This window comes from Muntiacus reevesi, chromosome 13 (assembly GCF_963930625.1).
Source record: "Muntiacus reevesi chromosome 13, mMunRee1.1, whole genome shotgun sequence".
NCBI classification, from domain to species: Eukaryota; Metazoa; Chordata; class Mammalia; order Artiodactyla; family Cervidae; genus Muntiacus; species Muntiacus reevesi.
Genome location: NC_089261.1, coordinates 65126029 through 65151111, shown reverse-complemented (window position 1 = coordinate 65151111; position 25083 = coordinate 65126029). Strand labels below are relative to the sequence as shown.

The 25083-nt window shown below is 43.2% G+C and overlaps 1 protein-coding gene across 1 annotated transcript in view; it reads left to right on the top strand.

The window, feature by feature from the left end:
• The window catches only part of TMEM154 (transmembrane protein 154), a 51826-nt gene extending 31475 nt beyond the window's left edge, over positions 1 to 20351 (top strand). The window contains exons 4-7 of the mRNA XM_065904195.1: positions 2984 to 3011; positions 4169 to 4254; positions 6249 to 6309; positions 17096 to 20351. Of these exons, the coding sequence (XP_065760267.1) occupies positions 2984 to 3011; positions 4169 to 4254; positions 6249 to 6309; positions 17096 to 17111 (191 nt within the window). The 3' untranslated portion in view covers positions 17112 to 20351. The remainder of the gene's footprint in view (positions 1 to 2983; positions 3012 to 4168; positions 4255 to 6248; positions 6310 to 17095) is intronic.
• Positions 20352 to 25083: the final 4732 nt, after the last annotated feature.

Sequence of the window (25083 nt, the reverse complement as noted above, 5' to 3'; positions counted from 1 at the left end):
AGGTCCTAGCGGATGTCCTGTGTTAGGCATAGACACATTGTCCCTTCCCTTTCTCACTACAGCCTGATGTATTCTTCTGCACCAAGAAATGTCTTGAAATTTGACAGCTGGGGAGCATTTGGCCAACATTTTTGGAAAGAACAGGTTCCCTGCAGGGGAATTACCCTTGTTTCTTTGGCCCCGCCTGTTCCGTGTCCAGGAAAAGGGAAGCCTAGGAGTGACTGGATGTGGAGTGGCCCTTCTCCCCAGACTCGCAGGCATTAGATCTGCAGTTGTTATTATTTAATATTTATTAGGTGTCTTGATGGGCTGCCTCTCTGGGAAAGAGCTGCAGGGGAAACAGCCGGCAGTGAAGCGGCGCTTTAAACAGGCTGTGGCTCCAGGACACCTGGCTCGCTCAGTCTGCAGAAGGACGCTCGCGGTGAGCGCGGAAACCAGAGGAGCAAGACGGGCTCCTGCTGCGCCTCTGCCCGCGGCCCCACCCTGCACTGCTCCGGGGGGCGCACGGGGAGAGGCGCCGCGAGGGGCCCCGGGGCTAAGCGGGGTCTCAGCGGGCGTCCTGTGGGACCCGACGGAGGGGGACAGGAAATGGCGGGGCTGTAGGATGCAAAATGAATCAAGGGAGACGAGGCCCGTGCAGTGGAGCGGGTAGGGCCTGACTGCCGGGACGGCTAACTGGTCTCCCTGGCGGTTTAATGCTCTGCTCCGGGGCGCCCTCCCAGACGCTTTCGCGTTGCCATGGCGGCCTGGGCAGGGGTAATGGCCGAGGAGCAGGGCAGACGAAGCCACGGGAGGCTTTTTGCTCTGTTTGAATACTGATTACAGGAGCTTCGCACTCGTGCATCTGGAGCACTTTTGTAATGGGTTTTTAAACTTTTCCATCATCTGCACGCAGGTCTAGCTCCAGCTCACAGCGAAGCCTGCAGGCACCCAGATTAGAAAGATAAATCCACCCCCTCAAGAGTCGGGCTGTGGGGCCATTTGTTCCGAAAGAAATTAGTGAGGGGCTGTTAAGCAGAGAAAGAGGGCGAGCAGGGAGGCCGTAGTGACAAAACAGGGGCATTTTTGTGGGTCACCTGTAAAGCAGGCTCGGTTGTATAGGGGCTTTATTTATAGTAAAATCCTTTAAGGAAAGAGCCTGTGAGTGTTAGATGAAAACTGCATGTATATAAAAATAAGGTGAACATCCCCCCCTTTGCCAGAGGAGTCGGGTGTCTGCAGGGAGCTTCAGATACTTGCCCAAGAGTGGGAGGACACAAGCTACCGCCCCTCGAAGGGCAGCAGTGATGGCGTGAAATTGGCAACCCTGCCCAGCTTCCCGGAGTTAATGGTGCCATTAAAGCCTGCCAACCCACAGGAAATTGCAGCGGCTCCTGGCTGCCAGGAGCTCAGTTCCAGGTGTCTGCTGGTTGTGCTCCCTCGCTGGGGCCTCCCCTCTGCCCCCCAGACAAAGGAGGCCTCTGATGGCTGAGAATCATGACCCTCTGAGTCTTCAGTGGATCTCTGCAAGGCAGTGTGCTTTTCGGTGGTTCTTCACATCACAGGGAGCGTGTTGGGGCTGTGCTGTCCACTCACTGGCCATCGTTGCCTCGTTTCTCTGGGTGCATCTGTCCCCCTGCCAAGCAAAAGAGAGGTTGACCTGGGGCACTTGGCTCTAATTCTTGCCACATGTCCATCTGGAATCTGATCCACATCCAAGCCATTTTGCAGACTGTCACCTGATGCATGTCAACTAAAGCAACCAAAAGCAAGCCTGTTGGAAGTTTCACTATTATGAGATGCTAAATCCAAAACATTGGGCACGAATTTAAACCCAGCGTTGGACTATCCAGATGAAGACCTGTTCGTTTATTCAATTCATATGGGGTGTTTGTCGGGAATGGTGCAAGCTGGATGAGTGGGGATGTCGCAATGAACAAGGCAGACGTGATCCCGCCCTTTGGGGAGCTACGGTCTAGTGGGAGAGACAGACAGTGAAGAGTTGACCAGAGAACCTGATTGATGGCAGATCGTGGCAGACACTGTGAAGGAGCAAAGAGAAGCTGAGCTGGCAGAGATGGGCCCTGTCTCAGACAGAGGAGATGGGGGAGGCCTCTCTGAGGAAAGCTGATATAACGGGGCAAAGGACTCTTGTGTCTGCCATACAGGAAGCCAGACGCTGACAGTGGGAGTCTGCAGCAAAGGAAGGGTTTATTACAGGTTGCCATAAAAGTGGGCAGGAGAGACGTCTCAGATCCACTCCAATTTGATGGTGGAGTTTGGGGTGTTTTTAAAGGAAAAGAACAAAGAGGCTGCAATTAATCATCAACTGTGACATTTCTTAATCATGATTTTGGGAGTCAGGATGTCTCTGGTTTACGATTCTCTGGCCAGGTGGGTCATGGCTGGGGGTCCGTGAGCTTCTCTTGTCCTGGAGAGACAACCTGAGTTTGTGCTTTAATGATGACATCTACACAGCCATTTTAGTCATTGGACTCTGGTTGATTAATGTTCAGTTAGCCCAGGATTGAGGTCAGAGGGAACAAGTAAGGGAGAGAGATTAATCAACTGGCAGGGGTCCTTCTGTCTTAGGGGGTTGGTTTCATTGAGACCAGAAGACTGTGAGGGGTACAGCCGTACAAAGAGCAGGGGTGAGAGGAGGGTCCCCAGGGGAGCCTAGGAGGGATGCCCTGCGTCCTACTCCGTGACAAGGGATAGGGTCCCAGAGTTCAGTTTGCTGTGTCACAAGGAGATGAGAGAGCAGTTGTTTAAACGCTCTCCGAGGATCACTAGATCTAAAAGAAAGATTTCACATAGACGAGACCGCATTTCACAATGGCAATCTGCCCTTGATTGACGTAGAAGTTAACTGTAGCCCCTTTCAAGACGTAATCTCTTGGAAGTCATTTCCCCTCTTTGTAGAGGAGATTTCAGCTGATGTGGAAATAAAATGTTCTTACACATACTGAACACTAACATGACTTTTATATTTACTGTCTTTTAGATGAACTGGGAAGTGAAAACGTGAAAGTGTAAGTCCCCCCCACCCCCAACCCGTGTCCAGTTCAGCTTTGGGGTGGACCAGGATGTTGGTGGAGGGCGGGGTGGTGGTGAGCAGATCAAAGGGCCAGATTTTCAAGAGTTCTGGTTTTGACAGCCCTGGCAGGGCCCTTCTGCTTCCCTAACTCCAAGAGAATGTGCTGGAGTTCCCACACCTCACCACAGGCCAGGGGATCTGACAGGGGAGAAGGTCCTCTGTTCAGAAAAGAACCTTTTTCTGACCACTGTCAATTCCAAATGCATCTATGATTGAGTATTCTGACCCTGGGTGTATTTCAAGGACTTCAATTCATTTATTCTGATTAAAAGATTTATCACCAGGGAAGAGATTTTAGTTGGTGTTAAAAGAGAGGAACCCTAGTAGAAGCCCAGAGTTTGTATGGTGAAAAGATCCTGGTGGGGAGTGGGGCAGGAAGAGAAATGGAGGAGGCAGGAGGGGATGGGGAGAGTGGATTCCACCTGGAGGGGTGGCCTGGGGCGGGCGCGTTACCATCTCTCTGCCCTGCTTGTTTGGACCCTAGGCTGGCTTCCTCCACAGGGTGGCAGCCAGGGGATCAGAGCAGGTGGGCCCCTCCCCCAATCCTACCTACATTAACTAGGAACTCTTCGCTCCCCGGGGAGAGCTGAACCCCAGCCAGGGAGGGCCCTGGATTTCTGAGCACAAGGGCTCCATTTCTTCCAGGCAGGAAAGCCTGGAAATGGAAGGGCGAGGTGGTGAAAGTGGCCCGTCAATCAGTCTCCTGACCTGGAGCGCTGATCAAAAAACCCCCAAAGATAGGGAAGTGAAATTGAGCAAGGCTAAAATGCTAAATGTGGCAGCTCCCTGGAGGAGCCTCAGACTCATCTCAGTACCTTGGGGGGAGCCAACTCTCCTGTGCTTCCTCTCAGCCCATCATCAGTAGTGGACGAAGGTTTATTTTTGGTTTTGCTTTTGTTCCTGTTAGAGTTTGGTCCTCTTGAATAGAGCAAACTCCTAGATTACCGTGGAGCATAAGACATTGAATCAAGTTCACCTTCCTCATAGTCAACAGCCTAGGCTGTCCTCAAACAAAATTTAGCACATCACAAAACCTATTGGTTTTGTCTTTTGTTCTCTTTTTCCAACAAGCTCTTGACTTTCTCTCTCTAGCCCTATTTTTGAGGAAGACACACCCTCTGTGATGGAAATAGAAATGGAAGAGCTTGATAAATGGATGAACAGCATGAATCGAAACGGTATGTGGTGTGGAATAACCGAAGGTGGCTTTCTGTGTGCTCTCTGCTAAGAGAAACCTGCCCCCTCTTCATAACTCTGCCATTGGATCCTGGGTGGGACCCTGGGAGCCCACCTACCTTTCTTCCAGCACATGTAAGGAGTTAACTGGGGCCTGACCATCCTTAAATATATAGTTTAATTATTGCATAAGTTGTTGCCACTTATTTGTATTTTTGCACATTTTTTCAAATGGACTTTTTCAAGAAGAAAATGGACTCTTTTTTTTTCAAGTGAGGAAATCTCTTGAGACCAAACTCTCTGGAAAAAGTTAGCATCCAGCATTATCCAAAGTATTATAGAATTTAGAGATCTGTGATTTTAATGTGTGCATAGATGTAAAACTTTACCAAATATAGTTTACATAGATCTGCGCTAATAGGCACTAGCCATCTATGTCTATTTAACTTAAAATTTTAAAAACTAAATAAAAGTTTAAAACTTCATACCTTAGTCACTGCAGCCACCTGTGGCTAATGGCTATTATATCAGACTGTGCAAATCTAGAACACTCCCTTCATTGTAGAAAGTGCTATTGGATTGTGCTAGCAGAGATAGTAATATGAATATCCCATTATAACTTAATTTCCAGTTGATATCTGACAGTAATTGTTGTATATGTTCCTTGCTGATGGTAGTTTAGTGCTAAATCATGTCTGACTCTTGCAACTCCATGGACTATAGCCCACCAGGCTCCTCTGTCCGTGGGATTTCCCAGGCAAGAATACTGGAGTCAGTAGCCATTTTCTTTGCCAGGAGATGTTCCAGACCCAGGGATCGAACCTGGTCTCCTGCATTGCAGGCGGATTGTTTACCGACTGAGCCACCAAGGAAGCCCATACATTCCTTAATTTTCATTAAATCAATATTTGGACTTAGAAATGATACACCTGTTTTTTTTTTCTTCTATTTTTAATTTCTCTAAAAAATCAATAAATTATCTTAATGCTCATGTTAAGTTAATACAATCCACTATTTATATTATCAAACCACTTTTTTTTAAACATTTATCTAAAAAACAAAAACAAAAAACAACCCAGGGATCTATCAGATTCAACAATCTACAATGGAGTTCTCAAAACCAGATACTTGTTAACAGAATTTTTGTACCAGAGGCTCATCAAGATGAAATTTCCAAAAGATGAAAACTACTTAACTAACATGGACTATTTGGGGGAAGAGTGGCTTGGTAAAGCATTTGAGCGTAGGGGTGAGTCATTGAGATAATCCTTAAAGTAGTTTCCTTTTGTGGCTTTTAGTTTATAAAAGTAATGTGCATACACAGCAGAATTTGGAAAATGCAAAAAAAAAGGTAGAATGAAGAAAAAATTTCCACCACCCAGAGATAATCTCAATATTTTGGTGTATTTCCTTTTTTGTGGCTGAGATAATTGCAGTACAAGTCATGGTCCTGTTACAATCACTAAAGCCATTTCCATTTGACAACTAAAGAAGAGAGTTGTTTTGACACATCTAGATAGATCCAGCAGATTTCCATCCCTTAAAAACAGTAGACATGTAACGGGAGAAAATTCTGGCTTTAAGAAGGTCGGTTGTTCCCCGCTTTACCTGCTTCTTGCTCCCTACTGAAATCATTCTGCAGGCACAGCAGAACCTCGGTGAAGCTGTTTTATTCCAGCGTCTACCCTGAACTGTGCAGATTCTAGTCTTTGGAGCCCCTGGGGGTTGTTCAGCGGCTGAACAACCAAGCAGTGATGAATTGTGCCCTTTGCCGCTGGGGCCAGAGACATGCTGAAGTCTTGCATCTGCACCATTAGTGCTTTTTCCATTTCAAGAGCCTTGCCATGATTAATCTTTTAACCTCTGAAATTCCCTGGTGAGGCTGTTTCTGCACAAGTAATGGATCAGAGAGATATGATGTTCAACGGCATAAGTCTTGTGGATAAAAAGTAGAATTTCAGTGACTAATAATGAGCCTGGTTTTCTTCTGTCCTAGCCGACTATGAATGTTTACCTACTTTAGAGGAAGAAAAGGAACCAAACCACAACAACCCAAGGTACTTCTCGTTTCTACCATGGAGTCTATGTGAGTGGGGGAGCGGTGTTGGAGGCCACAGTTGAGGACTTTCACTCACCTTCTCTGTGCCTATAAATTTTATGTGACCATTTTCATGGGCGTACATTGGTGTCTTGTGGAGAAATGGAAGTGTGAGTTACGGAAAATAGAAAAGTACAATGTAAATATCTCAGTGATTCTTTGTTTTTAGAAATAAATTAGTACTTATGTTTTCTTGCCCTTCTAAAGAGACACTGTTGAGTAGGCTTCTGTTTTAGTTCTAGAAGTTTACGGTTATAACAAACTGTAGGTTTGTTTATCTTGGATGAATAGATGTTTGGTCAGGAAAACAGATGGAGGTGACAGTCTCAACAGGATGACTGAACAAGAGTGAGTAAAAATGAACATATAACAAACAAAAGAAAAGAAACCCCACTTAGGTTGGATTGTTCTTGGTGTTAGGGGCTCGGTCATGTCCAGCTCTTTGTGACCCCACGGATTGTAGTCCCCCAGGCCCCTCTCTCCTTGGGATTCTCCAGGTAAGAATACTGGAGTGGGTTGCTATTCCCTCCTTCAAGGGATCTGCCCAGCCCAGGGGTCAAACCCATGTCTCCCACATTGCAGGTGGATTCTTTACCATCTGAGACACCAGCAGAGAGAAATTAAATGAGAATTTAAAAACTCCAATACTTTGGCCACCTGTTGCAAAGAACTGACTCACTGGAAAAGACCCTGATGCTGGGAAAGATTGAAGGCGGGAGGAGAAGGGGACGACAGAGGATGAGATGGTTGGATGGCATCACCGACTCAATGGACACGAGTCTAAGTAAACTCCGGGTGTTGGTGATGGACAGGGAAGCCTGGCATGCTGCAGTCCATGGGGTCACAAAGAGTCAAACAATACTGAGATACTGAACTGAGCTGAACTGAAAAAAGAAAACAAACATATTCTGTTCTACCACTAGGTGGCTCTGCCCGATAGAAAATTTTAGTGCACCAGGGCAGGCGTGTTCTTCAGCCCTGCACAATTTTGTTAAATTATATTCTCTTTTGTGAGGATAGAAATGACCATGTTTGGGTGTTTTTGATCAGAGAATTCTCAGTCAGGACTTGGGGCGTGCTGGTAGGAAGTAGGATTGATGATTCAGCAAGGCAAGGACTCCCTCTGTAGAGCACGGCTGTGGTTCGGTGGGGCGGGGGCGCTGGATTGTCGATGGGGTGACTCTCAGATGACCAGTGAGCAGGGAACAGGACTGAGCCCGTAACTGAGATGTCACACTTCCATAAGAATACATTTTCAAGGCAGCATAAATACCCACCCCCCCTCCCTCCAGGTTAACCAGAGGGCCTACGCCAGTCTCCTTGATTGTGTCCAGAGTGTAGTCACTTTTCATAAGCAGTTCCTGAAGCCAGCATGTAGCAGGGAATGACTGGTTACTAGACAGTGACTGAGGCAGTCAGATGTTTGTCTGACTTGTTCTGCTTCTTCACTAAATCTTGCCTGGGAAGTCAGGCCACCATAGTCTTACTGGGTCAAACCTCCGCTCTGATGCAGAATCTACGTCTTATTGTAGATGTCAGTCATTGTTACCTCTGTAGGTGCTTGCATATTAAAACTCATCACTGGTTCAGGAAAGAGTCTATCCTATTTAAATGAGTTATCAGACATTAACAAGCAGATAAAATATGCTAGCGAGGTTATCACAAAGCACATTACCAAGAAATATTTTCCTTGCATTTTTACCTAAAATGAACATCTATGTGTGTCCAGCATGGGGCTCAGATCACCACTAAACGCCTGTAAGTATCTTATTATTGAATGTCTGATGAGCACCCTCTAAAGATGTGAAATGTCTTTGGTTTTTATATACCTGCCTCTTGTTCTTTGAAATTATTGGCAATATAGGAAAGGCTTAATGTTAGAAATTATATGATGGTAAAACTTTTTAGAAGTCACACTTCTTTGAAATATTGAGAGGCTGGTCTCTGAAATAAGTTCTACCACATTTTACCTGTAAGGCAAAAAGCCTTAACCTATTTGGAGAGCTGGTTTATACTCAATTATGGTTTTTAAAGGAAATGTCTACATTCCTCTGTTGGTCCAGAGCTTTCTGTTTTAATTCACAAGACAGCTCTCAGGCCATCACTTCATTCTTTCTTGATGAAACCAAGCCCAGAGTTATAGAACCGAAAGTGGCAAGTCCCCAGTCTTTGGAGTTGGAGACACTGTCTGATTACTCCAAAGGGTATCTTGATATTGCAAAACAAATTTAGTTTTTATTCACTGAAACTCTTAAGAGTACAAAGCACTTAGAACAAATCTTGGTACAAAATTAGCTGTTAGTTAGTATTATTTTTAATTATTATTAAAAAGTTAGAACTGATGTACATAAACTCACTGCCTTCTGCGTTAATGCGCCTGTGTCCCAAGGCCAAGGCTCATCCAATACATGAAGCATTATTTTTGCCCCTGGTCTCCCTGGGAACTTCTTTTTGGAGCTTGCCAGTCCTGAGAAATCATGAATTTGTTTAATTCCCTAGGAATGATCTGGAGACTTTTAAGTTCCCCATCCACTATCAGCATAGGTTCCATTCATGTTGATGATTTCAAAATAGCCATTTTAGAAGTTTGGAGGGTCTGAAAGGGTACATAGTGTGGATTATCTCACAGTTTGTATAATCTTTCTTTTCCATCATGATTTTTTTTACATCTCTTTTTTTAAATTGCCTTCATTTCATTACATTGATAATTGAGGAAACATTTATTTGAAATATCTAATCCAGGACAGAAAGAAGGTCCTTTTTTCTCTGACAGCTTGTGAATCTTTAGAGATACAGGTGGCAACTGCATTGGTCTTTGGGCTTAGAATCAGGTGGCTGGTTTTAAGACCTGATTTGAATGCTCATCTGTTCTTTGTGCTAAGACAAGTCACTTGAACTTTGTAAGGTTCGATCTTCGTATCTTGAAAAACGGATATAATGCCACCTGTCCTCCTAGTTTCACAGAATCTTAAGAGAGAAAAAAACATTTTGGAAGTTTCAAAGCACCATGCAAATGAAACAATTTCTTTTATGCTCTGGCAGTAGTTCTCTCCATTCCTTCCAGTCAGCTTTTTCTTTTTTTTTTTTTTTAATCTTCTATTTTGAGCAAATTTAGGTTCACAGCAAAATTGAACAGAAGTTCAGAGGAATCCCGTACACCCCGGTCCCCAGATACACAGCCTTCCCCACTGTGACATCTCCCGCCAGAGTGGGACCTTTCTTACAGTTAGCCTCTTTTGACACACCAGTACCTCGAGTCCCAGTGGTTTCTTTCTTTACCATCTCAGCAACATACAGGTGATTCTACTGCTTCAGATACCCAACTAACACAATCACCTATATACCACTGCTTTTGTGCTTGCTTCCTGACATCCTAGGCTTGACGGAAGGATCCTGTATCACTCTACTCTGTGGTATTATACAATAATGTGCACAGAAGCACAGCCTCCTATAGGGGTTGCACATACTTAACAGTATGCACCAGATATGTGAACTAACTTACGTGATTAGACACTCAAATGTGTGCTCACATCTTTGAAAGTTTGCATCTTGAAGCTTTGTATGTAGGGGATTTGCTGTACATAGAAGTCACTGGAGATTGAAGTTGCAGATGGAAAAAGTGATGGAAAGCACACTTTTCCATCCTGCTTAGATTAGCAGGAGGATGAGCAACTAAGACTTCTGGGGTCCATTTACTTGATGCTAGGGAGACCCCCTGACACAAAGCCTCTGTTATCCATGAAGTCCAATGTGCTCCTGGGAAAGAGGAGTTGGTCTGGTCACCAGCCTACACTTCATGCTCTATGTTGTGCATTAAAGACTTCAACCCTCCAACCTTCTCTTGTTTGGTCCGTAATCTGAGGTCTTCCAGAACTTTTCCCATTATTGCCTTGTCCTCACTGAGTGGACATTTTCTTTGAGCTGTGGAATCTAAAATTTAGCACAGGATTTTGGTAAGGGCCAGAGATATACAAAGTACAATGGGAATTTTGCAGTATGGCTTTCATGTTTTCAAAAAAATCAGTGGGTAAAGACAGCAAAGGATTTATGGGGGAAGGAGGATTCTAGATCCTTATTTCCCACCTTAGCATGTTCTCCTGTAGTTCATACTTGTTATGTGCCAGGCCATGTCTGAGGAATTTGGAACAGCATCAGTGGAACAGTGTCCAAGGGGTGGGCAGGGCTGAGCAGAGGTCTGCGCTGGAGTTGAAGAGAATTTCATCCCTGATATTGTTCAACCTTGTCAGTGCATGGTAAAAACACAAACAGATCCACTGAGTTGGTCTTATTATTGTTTAAACTCTCTGTCAATAATTCAGTCCCTTATTGTCTACCCCCACCCTTACCATACCTTTTCAGATACCTCTGGATAGTGGCAAAAGCAAGATAGAATTCCTTTCATCCTGGTGCTTCTAGTCTGGGCAGCCTCTTCCTTCTTCCTGAGGCCTTTGTAACCAGACAATTTCCTGAAAGCTTGGTGTTTCTGTCTCTATAAGCTTAAGTGAATAATCTCAGAGAAGGAATTGCAAATATTAGCCAAGTGCCTGTCTTCTTTCCCTTTATGCCTGTTGGCCACAGTGATGATTTTACATTGAATAACAGCATTGGGAAAGGTTAGGGGGAAATTAGATTTGGTTTCATCAAAGCAGATTTATAATTTTGGAAGTACAATAATAACAAAATAATGAGACATTTATTCTAGATGTCGGATGCCTAGGTACTACTGCCTAGGAAATTAACCAAGTCAGAGAAGGTAAGTAACAATATTCTGGTTTTGAAATAATTCTGTTATTCATTTTATGATTCATGTCTGAGCTCAATAATGTTGTAAAAATGTATCACTTCAGTATTTTTCAGGAAAATCCAGGTTAGCTTAATAGAGAATTTTTTAAACTTTTCCTGTTTTTTTCCCTTCTCTTTGTTTTTCTTTCTTTCTTTCTTTCTTTTTTTTTTTTTTTTTTTTTTGAGAAAGTACAATCATGGCTGTAGTTTTTCACGATATATTTATTGAGTGCCTAATATTTGCCTGGCATAGTCCACATCATGTCAAGACAACCAGTTAAAGATGAAATAAGCCATCTGAGTAAACCTGGAACTCAGAGAGGTTAAGTAATTTGTACAAGTTTACACAGCAAGTTTATGATGAAGCACTATGTAGAGAAGAATTTCTTTGAAAATTGCATTTTCATTTTCTTTGATTAATTAGTAAAACAAAAGAGATATTCCAAAAGTGAAAAGACAAATTAGAGTTTTTTTTAAAAGAACCTTTAGCAGCAAGAAAGCCAGCCACCATGAGACTGATCTGTGAAAGTCTTTGGTGGCCAACGAGTCCATCATGCAGTGTGGTCATTGACAAGACCGAACCATGAATTGCCAGAAACCAGCAGCTTTGTGTGAACTCTTTTGGGCTCTCCACTGCAGTAAATCTCTGTGGTCACTTCCAATTACTTTATGGGTTTCTTCCCTCTTTTTCTCTCTAGTCCCAAAAGTCATTTAAAAATCAACAAGTATTAAACATTAAGTATATTAAGCGCCAACTGATTTCCCTCAAATCCAAGCTCAGTATCATGAGAGGTCCAAAGTAGCAGTTTATAATCCTGCGGCGTGCCAACCTCCAGTGAGATGGCTGACCTGTGGGGGTGTGTGCGTCTCATTCGTGTGTGTGCGGGGTGAGAGGAGATGCGCTAAATCCAATCAACCACAGCCTTGCTTGAACACTGGCCCAGATTGTGTCTACACTGTGGGCATGATCTATGTGTCTTGGACCAGTTCTAGGTCTGGCTCTGATGTCAGCCAGATGCGTGTCTCTATAATTCCACCCGGGCTAGGCCTCTTACGGGAAGGAGAAGGGACGTGCTGCTGATGAAAAGGAAGAGAGCATGAGCTAACTGTTACATGATTTCGTGCTAAATTGAACTCTGCACTCCCTCAAAGCCAAGTGAGAGAGCATCACAACTAGAGAAAGGTTTAGCATAGGTTTATTGCATCTTGGAAGACAGAACATTGGCTGCTGTCAGACAGAGGGACTGTTACAAGATAAACTGGTCAGAAGGGCAGAGATGGCTTAACAGATCCTGACTGCAACGAAGGGACAGTTAGGAAAGAAGGTGTCAGAATTGCGCTTCCTCATTTGACTGGTGGCGTTCCATTAAATGCTTTCTTAAAAATCACCAGATGATGCTTTTTAATCAGTTCAATTGGTTTTTAGAGTTTGGAGGCCTGTTACTGTACAGCTTTGGGGAAAGCTGTCCCACATTCTTAAAATACCTATCTAACACTCCGAGAAAAATCACTCACTCATGCCACTGTCACAGATAAGTGACTAAAACCATACGAATTACCATCAAGGCAAGCAATAGAAGTTTGAAGCAGGATCACTGGTTTTGTTTGTTGCAATTCCGTGGCAGTCTGCCAAGATATTTTTAACAGGGAACTCTAGGATTTGCCAGAACTGAAAACGCCTGGGCTGATTCGATCATTTCACAGAGATGATAAATAGCCACAAAGACAGCAGGGAACACATTTAAAGGAATGAGCAGGAGAGAGAATAATGCCTCCAGGCTCGGGTGTGGGTGGGGGCCAGGTCTGGGTTGCTGAGGCGCTAACAGGCCTGATGGCCCTCACACCACCTGTGGCCATCCGTGTGAGAGCTGTGACCCTAGGAATGACCTGATGCCCCGCAGCTGAAGCAACTTGTATCCCCGCTGGGACTGTCTCTGGTGTGGCGAGCCTGGGATGCTGTCACAGTGCCCAGATCCATAAGCACGTGAGCTCCACATGTAAATATCATGCATGGAGTCTTGTGCTCTCTGATGCTTTAAATGAGAGTGTTCTGGTTGGCAGACAGTCTCACATGCTAAGCCTTCATGATCCTTGTAGCATGTTCTGAAGAAACCACGGTGAAGTACATTCTCTTCAGAAATTGCAAGTTTGGGGGCTTCCTTGGTGGCTCAGTGGCAAAGAACCTTCTTGTCAATGCAGGAGACACAGGTTCGAATCCTGGTCTGGCAAGACCCCACATGCCGCAAAGCAGTGTGCCACAGCTGATTTAATGAGCCTGTTCTCTGGAGCTTGTGAGCCATAATGACTAACCCCAGGCGCCACATGTGGAAACCCTTGTGCCCTACAGCCCATGCTTTGCAACAAGAGGAGCCACTGCAGTGAGAAGCCCATGCCTTGCAGCTGGGGAGGAGCCCCTGCTCGCCACAGTTAGAGAAGACAGCAATGAAGGTCGACAAAACCCAAAATTAAAAAGCAAATAAGATAAAATTATTTTTTTTAAAAAGAAATTGAGTTTGTTTTGGAAGATAGTTTCTTAAAGCCTTTGGATTTGTGAAACAACGTTCAAGGTCAGGTTTGATGGACGAACGTTCACTAGTGTAGAATCTTCACCATCAGAGCATAGGTTCCTGTGTCTGGAGGTCAGGCCCTTGGTATTGAGCTTTACTTACTTTTCCTCAATGATTTTTTTCCAGTACCCCACTAAGGTACATGGTATTATTAGGTATGTTTTGCAGACAAGATGAGAACAGAACATTTGAGCTGAGGAATGTTTGCTTGCCAAGGTCACACAGCCAAGGAAGTGACTGAACCCTGATTCAAGCTCTGGTCACCTGATCCCGTGCACAAAAAGCCCCCGTGAGCACGTGCCAGCATTGGCTCAACCAGGAAAGAGACCCACGAAGAGGAATCCCCAGGCAAAAGCTTAATCAAAAGATGTATGGGGTACTAGAAAAAGAAAGTGTTCGGATTTTTATGGAGGAACATAAAAGTTTTAAACAAATAGAGACATACTGTGTCTGAATGAAAGACTCAACATTTAAAAAATCTACATTTAGATTCAACTTGGTGTCTTAAAGAGCCCAGTGGGCATTTCATCTGGAAGGATACTTGGGCACAAATAGTCAGGGTAATTCTAAAAGAAGAAAAAAGAACAATCTTGTATAGGTGGGTGGATTTGCAGGGAAAATGTCCAATAATTAAAACTGTGTACACTCAGAGCCAAATAAGAAGTTTTAGTGGAATAGAGTATTCAAAACAGCCTCAGGTATATGTAAACATTTAATATACTCTAAAAGTAACAAATCATAGCAAGTGGAGTATTCAATAACTAATCTTAAGACAACTGACTAACATTTGGAGGGAAAATTTAGAACTCACACTTTAGATTAAAATAGACTCCAGATAAGTTTAAATGTGAAAAAGAAATGAAAAATTCAGAAAAATTATAGATAAATATTATTATAATTGTTAAGCAAGGACTGGCTGAAAAGTCAGAAACTGTATCAAAAAAGAATAGACTTAACTACATTAAAAACTCAAATTTTCTGTACTTCTAAAAACACAAATAAATGTGTCAAAATTGCAAGAAGAGAATTTAACATACTTAAAATTTCCTGGCTCTTTGAATGACATTACTTTAAGATAAACAGATATGCTCAATGCTCTTTATTTCTGTAGCCAGTCTTTTTCAAAATCATAAAGATTACTTTTTGAAAAATTTCTAAAAAGCACAATAAATAAAAGTAGGAGGAAAATGACAAACTAGGGGAAAGCATGTGCAGTATGTGTGATGAAGAAAAATGACTGCTGTTGCTAATACATAAATCAATAAGAAGGCAGTTGTCCCATATGAGCAAAGAATGGTAATAAGCAATTGGGCAGAAGAAGTTAAAATTACCAACAGAGCCTTGAAAAAGTCTTTAGTCTTCCCAGTAACACAAAAAGTAACACAAGAGGACATTAAGGTAAATATTATATTATTTTCACCTATTAAGTTTACAAAAACTGAAAATAATAATATTAGAGAGAATATTGGGGAAAGGATATTTCCCTAAAGGAAAGTGTCAGAAGGTAAATTTTTAGGGAAAGGGGGGGTCACAGTGGACTGGCTAAGCTTTAATACTGCATACATTTTAACCTAGTAATTCCTCTTAGATATTTATGCAAAGCTAACAACTGGAAGCATGCAAAGATGTAGCAATTTTTATAATAAATGAAAACTAAAAATTGGAAATAGCTTAAATGTTTAACAATAAGTTTATGCCTAATTTTTTTTTAATCTAGTGAGACAATGGTGTGCTCTGTAGTCAGTAAAAGATATGGCATATTTATTAGCCAGGAAGGAGGTCTGTAGATGAATGAGAGTGAAAAAAGCAGATTATATTTCAATATGCATAATATGATTCCATTTTTGTACAAGAATATATATATCATTATCACAGAAAAAAATTTTGAAAAGTAAACACCAAAATGTTAACTGCAGTGAGATTGTTAGTACTTTTATATTGCTTATTTGTATTTTCTATTTTCAACAATGAATATGGATTGGTTTTATAGTAATAGTTATAATAATATAATTAATTTCAAAAATCACTTTTCTTGTAACTGCTGGACACAGATCAGCCTTGTGGACAAAAGAGGGATTGTGCCTCTTGCTTTACAGCCCTGTGTTTGGGTCTGCTTAGAGTAGCTGGGATGTCGAGATAAGGCCACAAAAGAAAAACATGCAATTCAGAGACTTATGCTCTGTAGAGATGAACTCCTGGATCTTAGAAATATTATCTTGCTCCCACCCAATTTCCAAGAAATGAAGTCTCCTTGCCTAGTTTAAGAGGTGTGCAGGGTGACTTGTGAAATGGGTTGTCAGGTCTGCTCTTCAGATAAAGAATGTCTTCATTTTCAATCAGGTTTCCACGAAATAAGTTTTGCTACAGAAGTTGTCCTTTTCTTCACGTCCGCCTTGCCCCTTCTTTCCCATCGATCAGACCTGCTGGTCACAAGCTTCCTCCCTGCCTTCACTACACAGACCCAGACACTAGTAGACACGTCTCCCCTTCCCTTTCTTGGTTAGATCTGTGTACCTATCCATCTCTCTATCATCTATCAAGTTGCTCCATTGACCCTTTGGAAACACCTGGTGAGCACTGAACAGGTGAGCACTGAAGTAGGAGTCTGGAGAGCACAATCGGTCGCAGCCTCGCACGCCTCTGAGCAAAGGTGACACTGGACCCTGACAATCATCATTCAGACACAGGTCACTATAAGTAGAGACATGCTAGAATTTGGTTGAAGGGACTCAAAAGTCAAAAAAAGAAGGGAGTGAGGAGGTCGAATGGTCTGCTTTCCAGGAGACTTGGGTAGAAGCGTGGTCTCACAGGGAAAGAGTCGCAGAGCCAGACGTGTGGCCAAGGTAGCCACGTTAGAAACACGAGCAGAAATGAGCCTGCCGGTTCGGCTCTGTGCAGATACCACGTCCACAGCTTGTGTCTCCTCACGCCCCTAGACGCCTGGTGATTGAATTCTAAATGGCGCCGAGAAGGCCCCTCCAGATCTTCTGTGGATGTGCACAAAACGGGCTTTTGACACCATGCCAGGACCACAAGCTCTAGGAGAAAATAACACATGGAAATTTTTTTTCTAAAGGAAGAAAAAGGCAGTTTGGCATCTATTCATAGAAGTGGGATTAGATTTAATTAAAGGGGGAACCCCAGCTCCATCTGGTTCTCTCTGTGTCAGCCCTGGGGAGGGATATTACTGCAAGAGCTAGGGATTATGTCTTGGCTTTTCTAGATTTCCTCCTCAGGGTTCAGATGAAAAATCCAAACCGACCTTTGTTTGGGGAATTGTAATCTGGACACCGTTGGCTCCCTGACTGTTTATACTCTCCTGATCACCTCCATAGCTGAGTGACCAGCTCTTGGGAACTTCTTGGAAATATACTGTTGTTCTGTTTTTTTTTTCAGTGACAATGAATCCTGAAACTGAATGTGCTAAAGCTTTCCAAGAGAAGCAGCCCCGGAGGAAGCCCGCGGGGCCTGCCAACAGAGGATGAAGAGGATCCGAATTTAATTAACTTCAAATCAATGTAAACACAAGAACCTTTTGCTGTCGCTTCCAACGCCCACTCTTCCGACGCCCAACGCATCACCTTTACTTGGAAGAATGCTTGATTGAGAAGTGCTGGGAAAGGCCTGGATGCCACCCATCGCTGAGGGTGGAGGAGCCGCGAGGTGCGGTCAGGGCTTATCACGGGGAGCTCCCTCCTCTCGGCCGACCTCTGAGTGACTGGACCCCCACTCTGGCCATGCTGAGTCCCTGTTACCTTTCTGCTTCATTCCTTCGAGTACAAAACTGGAAACTGTCTTATCTCTGGTTTCCTTCTGGGTCACCTTGGGTCACCTTACAACCTAAATAGCTGGATAATTTCTCCTGATTAGTCAAGTCCTCTGATAGGTCAGTTAGGTTCAGCAGGAACTTTGCTCAAGGTGAATTATGTCATGGAAAAGACAGCAAACAAAGCAAGTGTTTCAATGTGCACGGCATCCCAGGGGGGTGGTAAGCTTGTTCCTGCTTGCTGTGAGACGCAGGGTGAGATACACAGTCAAAGGGAGGCTATTTGGTGACGTGTGGACCGTAAGTTGGCCAGGTGACAGAGAAATGGGAATTTTCCATGAAAGATCAACTGTTTTCCTCTCAGCTAGAATCAGCTGCTTATTTCCACTTCCCCATGGCTCTTCCTTGTCCTCGCCACACCTCCCTGGCGTGTGATGTGTGGGTAGATGGGAGCAGCTGGGCCTCTTCTGTCACCTTCTGTGTCCCGGAGATCTTTAAGGTCAGCCGGAACAAACAGAACAGCATCAGGCTCCCTCTGTGCGGGTGGCAGGGCCTCTCCCCGCACTCAGGACCCCTCCTGCCCCCTGGCACAGGTCTGATGTGCTCAACACCACTCCCCAGGAGGCCAGCACCCGTCCGTCAGAGGTGACATTCTCTGTGGTATTTGTTGACATCCTCCTGCTAGAAGTGAGGGCACAAAATCAGAAGGGCCTATTTATCACTCCCACTCACGTAAAATCAATCTCCATTTAATCCTTAATTTTCCAATTCTGACCTTTAAAGCAATCTAGCAAATTAGGACTCCTCAGCTCTTCCACAGCACCCAATATTTTATTCCAGGAAAGAAAGAAAGAATGAAAACTGTCTTTTACTCCCCACCCATAAACTGAGGCAGGGGTGGGGTGGGGTGGTTGAGGTTCACCAAACATTTGCTGCTGAATTTGGGGTCTTGTGTTTGAAAGGCTGCCTTAATGCATGAGACAAACTGCCCTCCCCCTTTTCCAAATCCCTTACCTTCTGAACTCTGCCCACAATTTTAAAGGCAGAACTCCAGGCTAAGGAGATCTTTCTGTTCCACTGAAAAATAGAACTATCCGGCTGTGTTTAACCACTGCTCTTACGCCATCCTGGGACTGTGTAGAGCTTTGGCAAAAAAACAGTCTTCATGGTACAGAACCACAACAGATCTGTCTGTTGTATTCTTTTTAGCACACCCTAATATGGTGTTTTTGTTTTGCATATTTTCTGAAGTCTTTTTCTGATGTGCACCATTTGTTAAAGTCTTTATTGAATTTGTTACAACATTGCTTCTGTTTTATGCTTTAGGTTGGGGGGCGTGGTTGGCCAAGAGGCATGTGAAATCTTAGTTCCCAACCAGGGCTCAAACCTGCAGCTTCTGCATTGGAAGGTAAAGTCTTAACCACTGGACTGCCAGGGAAGTCCCCTGTTTTGTATGTTCATATTCAACTTGTGGTCCACAGTGACTCTCAGATGTTTATGCCAGAGTTGCCATTTTACCAAATCGTCATTTCTGCCTCTTTCATTTCTTTGTTTCTCATCAACATTTTGACTCTCTGAAGAGTCTTTTCTCTCCTAGCTAGCTGTGTAAGATTTTTGCTGAATGCTTAGGTAGGCAAACATCACCCAACCCTGTCAAATAATGGACGTTAGCAGTTCAGAGAAGGACAGGGGTTCTTGGAATCTCACTTGATGAAGCAATATTTCATAATATGGTAAAAATATTCTTATTCAGTATGTGAAATTACTTCAAATTCCAAAAGAAGCCAACTTCAGCAATATGTCATTGAATTTATATCTGAAAAAAGTACTAACCCCTCTAATTGCACAATGTGCAAAACACTTTAAAAATAGAGTTTATTCTGGCAAGATATATGACGTTAGTATGGGTCAGAACTGCCAAGGGTCACTTCTAGTGCTCTGTACATTTTATTTACTATCCAGTCAAAAGGCATCATAGGTTATGGTCCTTCTGAGAACTGTTTTTTTTAACCCAAACTAAGTTTTTATGTTTTATATTATTGTTACTAAAACTCTTAATAATTTGCCCTAATTAGGCCAATCAGAGCATAATGTGGCTTTAGAATATTTTCAAGATGTTTACATGTTATTGCAGTTTTGAACATCTTAAGCAAGCTAGGTTAACAACACTGCCTCGTTGAACTCCTCAGGAAACTTGTGGTAATAAACGTATAAAAACCTCAGTCTGAACTCAGTGACGTGACTCCTTTCTCTGGGAAGCACACAGCGCACGTCAGTCTTGACATCCAAGAGGCGACGGGCCCCTCTCATCATCCTCACAACTCTGACAGTGTAGAGGGGCACTTTAAAAATACATCTGTCTAGTTGTTCGTTTTGGTTGTTTAAACTCTCAGTTTTCACCATCTCTGGAAGAAGTCCCTTAGGCTGAGTCAACATGAAGTGTACACATTAGTTTCAACTCTTTCAGAATTGTACAAATTCTGAATATAGTAGAGTGAGAAGATGTAGCTTCACACTGGGAGGATGGCTGCAATTCTCACTGTGAGGAAAACAGTGACATTTTCTGCTGAAGTACATTTACACATGCTGCTTTTTCATACTCAGGATGAAATCTGGGTTTTCCACTTAGATCTACAATAAGCAATCCAGAGTAGCTTCATAGACTGTATTTCTTCTCTCTTTTGATAATCAGAAGATCATGGTATATTAATGTGGCATGGAAGTAATCAAATTGGTTGTTAATAATTACATAACCCCACCAACCAGTTGCCTGAATTATTTATTTTTTTGAACAGCTCTTTGATACTGTCTTGTTTGACACCCTAATTTTACTTTCCTCTTAGTCCTTTTGGGGGTGGTTATTTTGGGGGTGTTATATTAGATATCTGGTAGGAGGTTTCTAGTTTGTTTTGGGTTTTGCCCTTTTCTAAATAATATATCATGTTCACAAGATGGCAGTCCATACAAGTATATAAAATAAACTTTTTAAATCAACTCAATAGATGCTCTAAGCCCTTTTTGAAATTATATTATAAGAAGTTAAATTCTTAAGGCAAAGTGTTAACAGTTACATGAAGGCTTTAATCTCATTGCTCTACAAGATTAGAAATATATGTTGAACTATTTATGACAAGGAAAGGTGGATGGGGTCCCTTGCCAGTTGGACTCCAGGTGGAGAAGCCTCACTTAATCGTCCTCCTTCGTTCCCATCACATTATTTTCACTGTCCTCTGGTGTCTGCATGCTGAGTTGCTTCAGTCGTGTCCAACTCTCTGTGACCCCATGGACTATAGCCCACCAGGATCCTCTGTCTATGGGATTCTCCAGGCAGAAATACTGGAGTGGGTTGCCATTTCCTACTCCAGAGGATCTTCCTGACCCAGGGATCGAACCCATGTCTCCTGTGTTTCCTGCCTTGCAGGTGGATTCTTTACCCACGGAGCTACCTGGGAAGCCAAGTTATAGGTAAATAACTGGACTTTTTTTTTTTTTTACAAAAAGCCTATTCACTTTTTTTATTTCTTTGGTCTGCGTGGACTCAGTTAATAGTCTCTAGATACTGCAAACAGTAAGCACCATCTTTTCCAGTGTAAAGACCAGTAGAGATTGATCTCTGTATTCCTCTGACTTAGGTGAAATCCCTGAAATTACAAATAACTAAGGAATGTGGGAAAACTGCATGTTTAATAAATGTCAGTTTTCAGAAAGAGCAGGAATTGTAGTGATTCAACAATTTTAAACAAGTTTAAAAACAATTGTTTAAAAACAATCTGATAGACTTAGCAATAATTACAGAGAAGGAAATGGCAACCTACTCCAGTGTTCTTGCCTGGAGAATCCCAGGGATGGGGGAGCCTAGTGGGCTGCGGTCGGTCTATGAGATCGCACAGAGTCAGACACGACTGATGTGACTTAGCAGCAGCAGCAGCAGCAGCAATAATTAATATATGTGTATCCTGCTTTTAAAATTAAAAATGAGATTAATGTTAAAAATTTCTGTTGGATGCTCTCACAAGCAGTGTAAAGTATTTTCTCAAGTGGTCAGTAAGATCATCATATATCATATTTATCACTTGGCATTTGTCCCAGCAATATGTAAATTATACCTTGTAAGCCTCATATAAGAAATGGACCCATTACTGCTGAACAGAACTGATTTGCAAAGCTATCAAAGTTTTACAACTGATTGAGGGTTTCAGGCTTTTTCTCCCACTTTGCTTGCTGAGAATGATATTTTATAATATTTTTTCTTTATGGCTTTACAAACATCAGGTATACATGGTTAAATATGTATGTATAGATTATTCTACTCTCAGCTGCATAGTTTTTGATAAAAATAAGTACATAGATGTGTATAATCCAAATTGCTCATTTAGCAGTGATATACTGAAAAGTATTTCTAAATTTAATTGAAAAGCACAAGATAGAAGGAAAGAATATTTTCTACATTAATTTCTATATAATTAATGTATACCAATATTTAGGATAAACATTTATTTACAATGAAATATTTACTAAAATGTTGATGACTAAGTGTAAAGAGGTGAATTATGCCTCTTTCTAAAGGAAAATCCTTTTAACTTCCATGACTATTAAAAAGGATTCTTACCTTCACAATCATATTCTTTTGCTCCATATACCTCTTAAAATAAAGGAAGCCATATCAATTCAAAAAGTTCTTGCAGAGTTGAACCCGTTTTACCTGAAATTGTCTAGACTAAAAATTAATTGGATTCTCTGAGTATCTAAAAGGTATTACCACACATTTTTGTCCTTTTCTTTCTGACAAAATATTTTTAAATTGAATGAAAGTTTAAGTATCTATGGGAATGTAATTTTTAAGAGTATTTTTTAGTAAAAATGGAGAAATTCTAGAGATGAAACTGTTTTTCCTGATTGCTCACTTTTCTTCATCCCTTTAATTCTAATTGTGACAGAGTGGGGCTGACTGGCAGGTTCATAATATGTAGATAGCATGAAGACTTACTTGAATGAGGGTTCATTCTTGCAGGTCACAAAAAGTAGTCAGAACATTGACAAATGCTGAGCAAAGGTTGCTCCTCATGGTCTCGTCCAGAGTAAAACATGGTCAGTTATGGCATTGATCAGCCTCTGAAGTTGGCTGGCGTGTGAATTTCCAACCTGCTTTAACCAGAATGACTGAGCAGCTGAAGTGTTGGGACAGATCAGCCTGGAAATGACTTGGCCCCAAAGAGCACTCATTTTCACAGAGTTAGAGAAAGGATGCTAAGAGAGAACATACCAGCTTGCCTCTGTACTCCTTCATGTGTGAAGGAAAAATAATAGATCTTGTCAAAAACAATTTTATGCATCTCTAGAATTAGAGGCTGGACTTAATTCCTCCCTGATAACACAGGTGCCTCAGCTCTGGGATTCTCTTCTTTGCCCTCTGGGCAGGGGATTTCATGGAGAAAACAAATACAAGTTTTATTAATGAAAGAGTAAATAATTTATTTAAGGTAATGACACAAGTGCAAAACATGGATTGTTTCTTCTCCAGCCAGCACTGAATGTCGGTGAAGCCAGCTTAGCTGTTTATTTCGAACCTCCATGAATCTGTTCAGAAATGTCCCCATCTTGTTCCAAGTGGTGACGGGTGACTTCCCACCGGTGTGAGCGTACCCACCCCTGCTCCATCCCAGATGGCCCGCCATCCTTCGTCTGTGCTTATACCGCCCAGCTTCCACCTCAGGGGGCTGGGTAGGTATCCCTGAGGAAGGAGCCGCACAGACTTGTCAAGATGCCTGTTCTGAGTGGGGCTGAAGTGAGCAAGGAGAACTCAGTGGGCTGGGGGTGGCGGCGGGGGGAAACGTGAGGAAAAATTCTTAGGGAGTTCTCTGGTTAAACGGGAGAAACCAAGATTAGTGGTGAGGATCAAGAGGGCAAGAGAGAAAACCAAAACCAAAACAACCCAGACAAAGAAAGGGGCTGAGAGGAGCCAGAGTCTGGGACGCGGATGGGCGGCCGCCGTCAGCAGCGGACAGGGAGGCGCGGGGTGAGGGGAAGGCGCCGGGCGACCCCAGGGCGGGCCGCGCTGCGCACAGCGGCCCCTGCTGGCCCCGGCGCGCGGGAGCGGCGGCCGGCCTGGCCTGACGCGGGGGCACACCCTGCCGCCGGCGCCGTCCCTTCGTCAGAGCCGCCCTTCAGTCCTGCTAAGTCGGGAACTCCGGGTCCAGGGCGACAGCGTCCGCAGCAGACCCTGGGCGAGGGCTCGTGTTCTCGCCGCCCAGGGCGCGTCCCCTCACTTCCGCCAGAGCTGACGGGGAGCTGAGGGAGGCGGCAGGTCACCTGCGTCGCTGGCCAGACCGAGAGTGGGGACGTGAGGTGTGGACAGGGTCAGGCCCAGAAATAAAGATGATTCTCCCGGAAAGAAAGAAATATCCTTCTCCTAGTTTCCTTAAATGCTGGTGTGTTTGTTTGAGTGAGACTCTTGGTTCCAGTTAGAAGGTGTCCCACTCAGACCAGGAAGCTTACGGACTCCTGATCCAAACTGGGGAAGGCAGGACAGACAGGTGTTGGTGGGATGAGGCACACCCGCAGGGGGACTCCAGCGCAACCAGGCTTCTGCCTTCCTATCTTTCCTTCATTCTGAGACCAGCTTTCTCCACAGCTAGTGGCTCCAGGGCTCATCCTTCCATTTTTACCATCAGAGTAGAAGGGAGTCTCTTTCCTTGCGTCTGATTACTCCAGAGGGAATTAGACTGGGCCCTTGGGGGTTTATGTCTAACCCTGTGAAAATGGGGGTTGGAACTGACTGGGGTGGACACTTTTTCTCTTGACGTGGCTTGGAGTGCGTGCATGTGTGTACATGTACTGATGCTTAGTTGAACGAGTAGATGGGTAGAGGGTAGTTGACTGGTGAGTTGGTTGGTTGGGGAAAGAGGATGTGGGGGAGGCCGTTTCCAAGGGGAACCCGAGTTCTGTGACCAGACTGGGACATTCCGGCCCCACCAAGGACGTGGTTATTCACCACTGGCTGTGTTCCTCTTTCCTGACCCACTTACCCAGGCAGAGTCAGAGCTCCAGAACCATCCAGGTTCTCAGGATGGGATTCACTGATGCTTTTCACATTCTTTGGGCATTTAAAATATTTTCTAACTATTTTGCAGCAAATATCCATTACCTTTGTAATATAAGGTTTTGTTTTGTTTTTTAAAGAGCAAAATGGGTAAGTTTTAGTAATCAAGGCAGAAATATTAAGAACCAAAATATAGAAAAATTCTAATTTTAGGTTGATGTTCTTGCAGTATGTCTTTTGAAACTTAGTTGCAAAGCTGACAATATATTTAGGTGTACGTGACCAGGACTATTTCTTTTCTAGGTAGGAGAAAGGATACTGAAAAACAAGCAAACATAAAAAGTAAGAGGCCCTCAAAGCTTTGCTCTATAAGGCAGAATAAATAGATTTTTCTACATCTTATGCAGGCAGTTTATTTTAATCCCTTTCTCTTCAGAGACTGTGAGAGAAGCAAGAAAACTTCTGGATATCTGTATATACCTTGTGGATGAAGTCACTGTTTAGGACAAGATCAGTGGGGGTTAAAGCAGTTGTCAGGACTCTGATAAACTAAATGAGAATAAGACAAAACAGAAAATA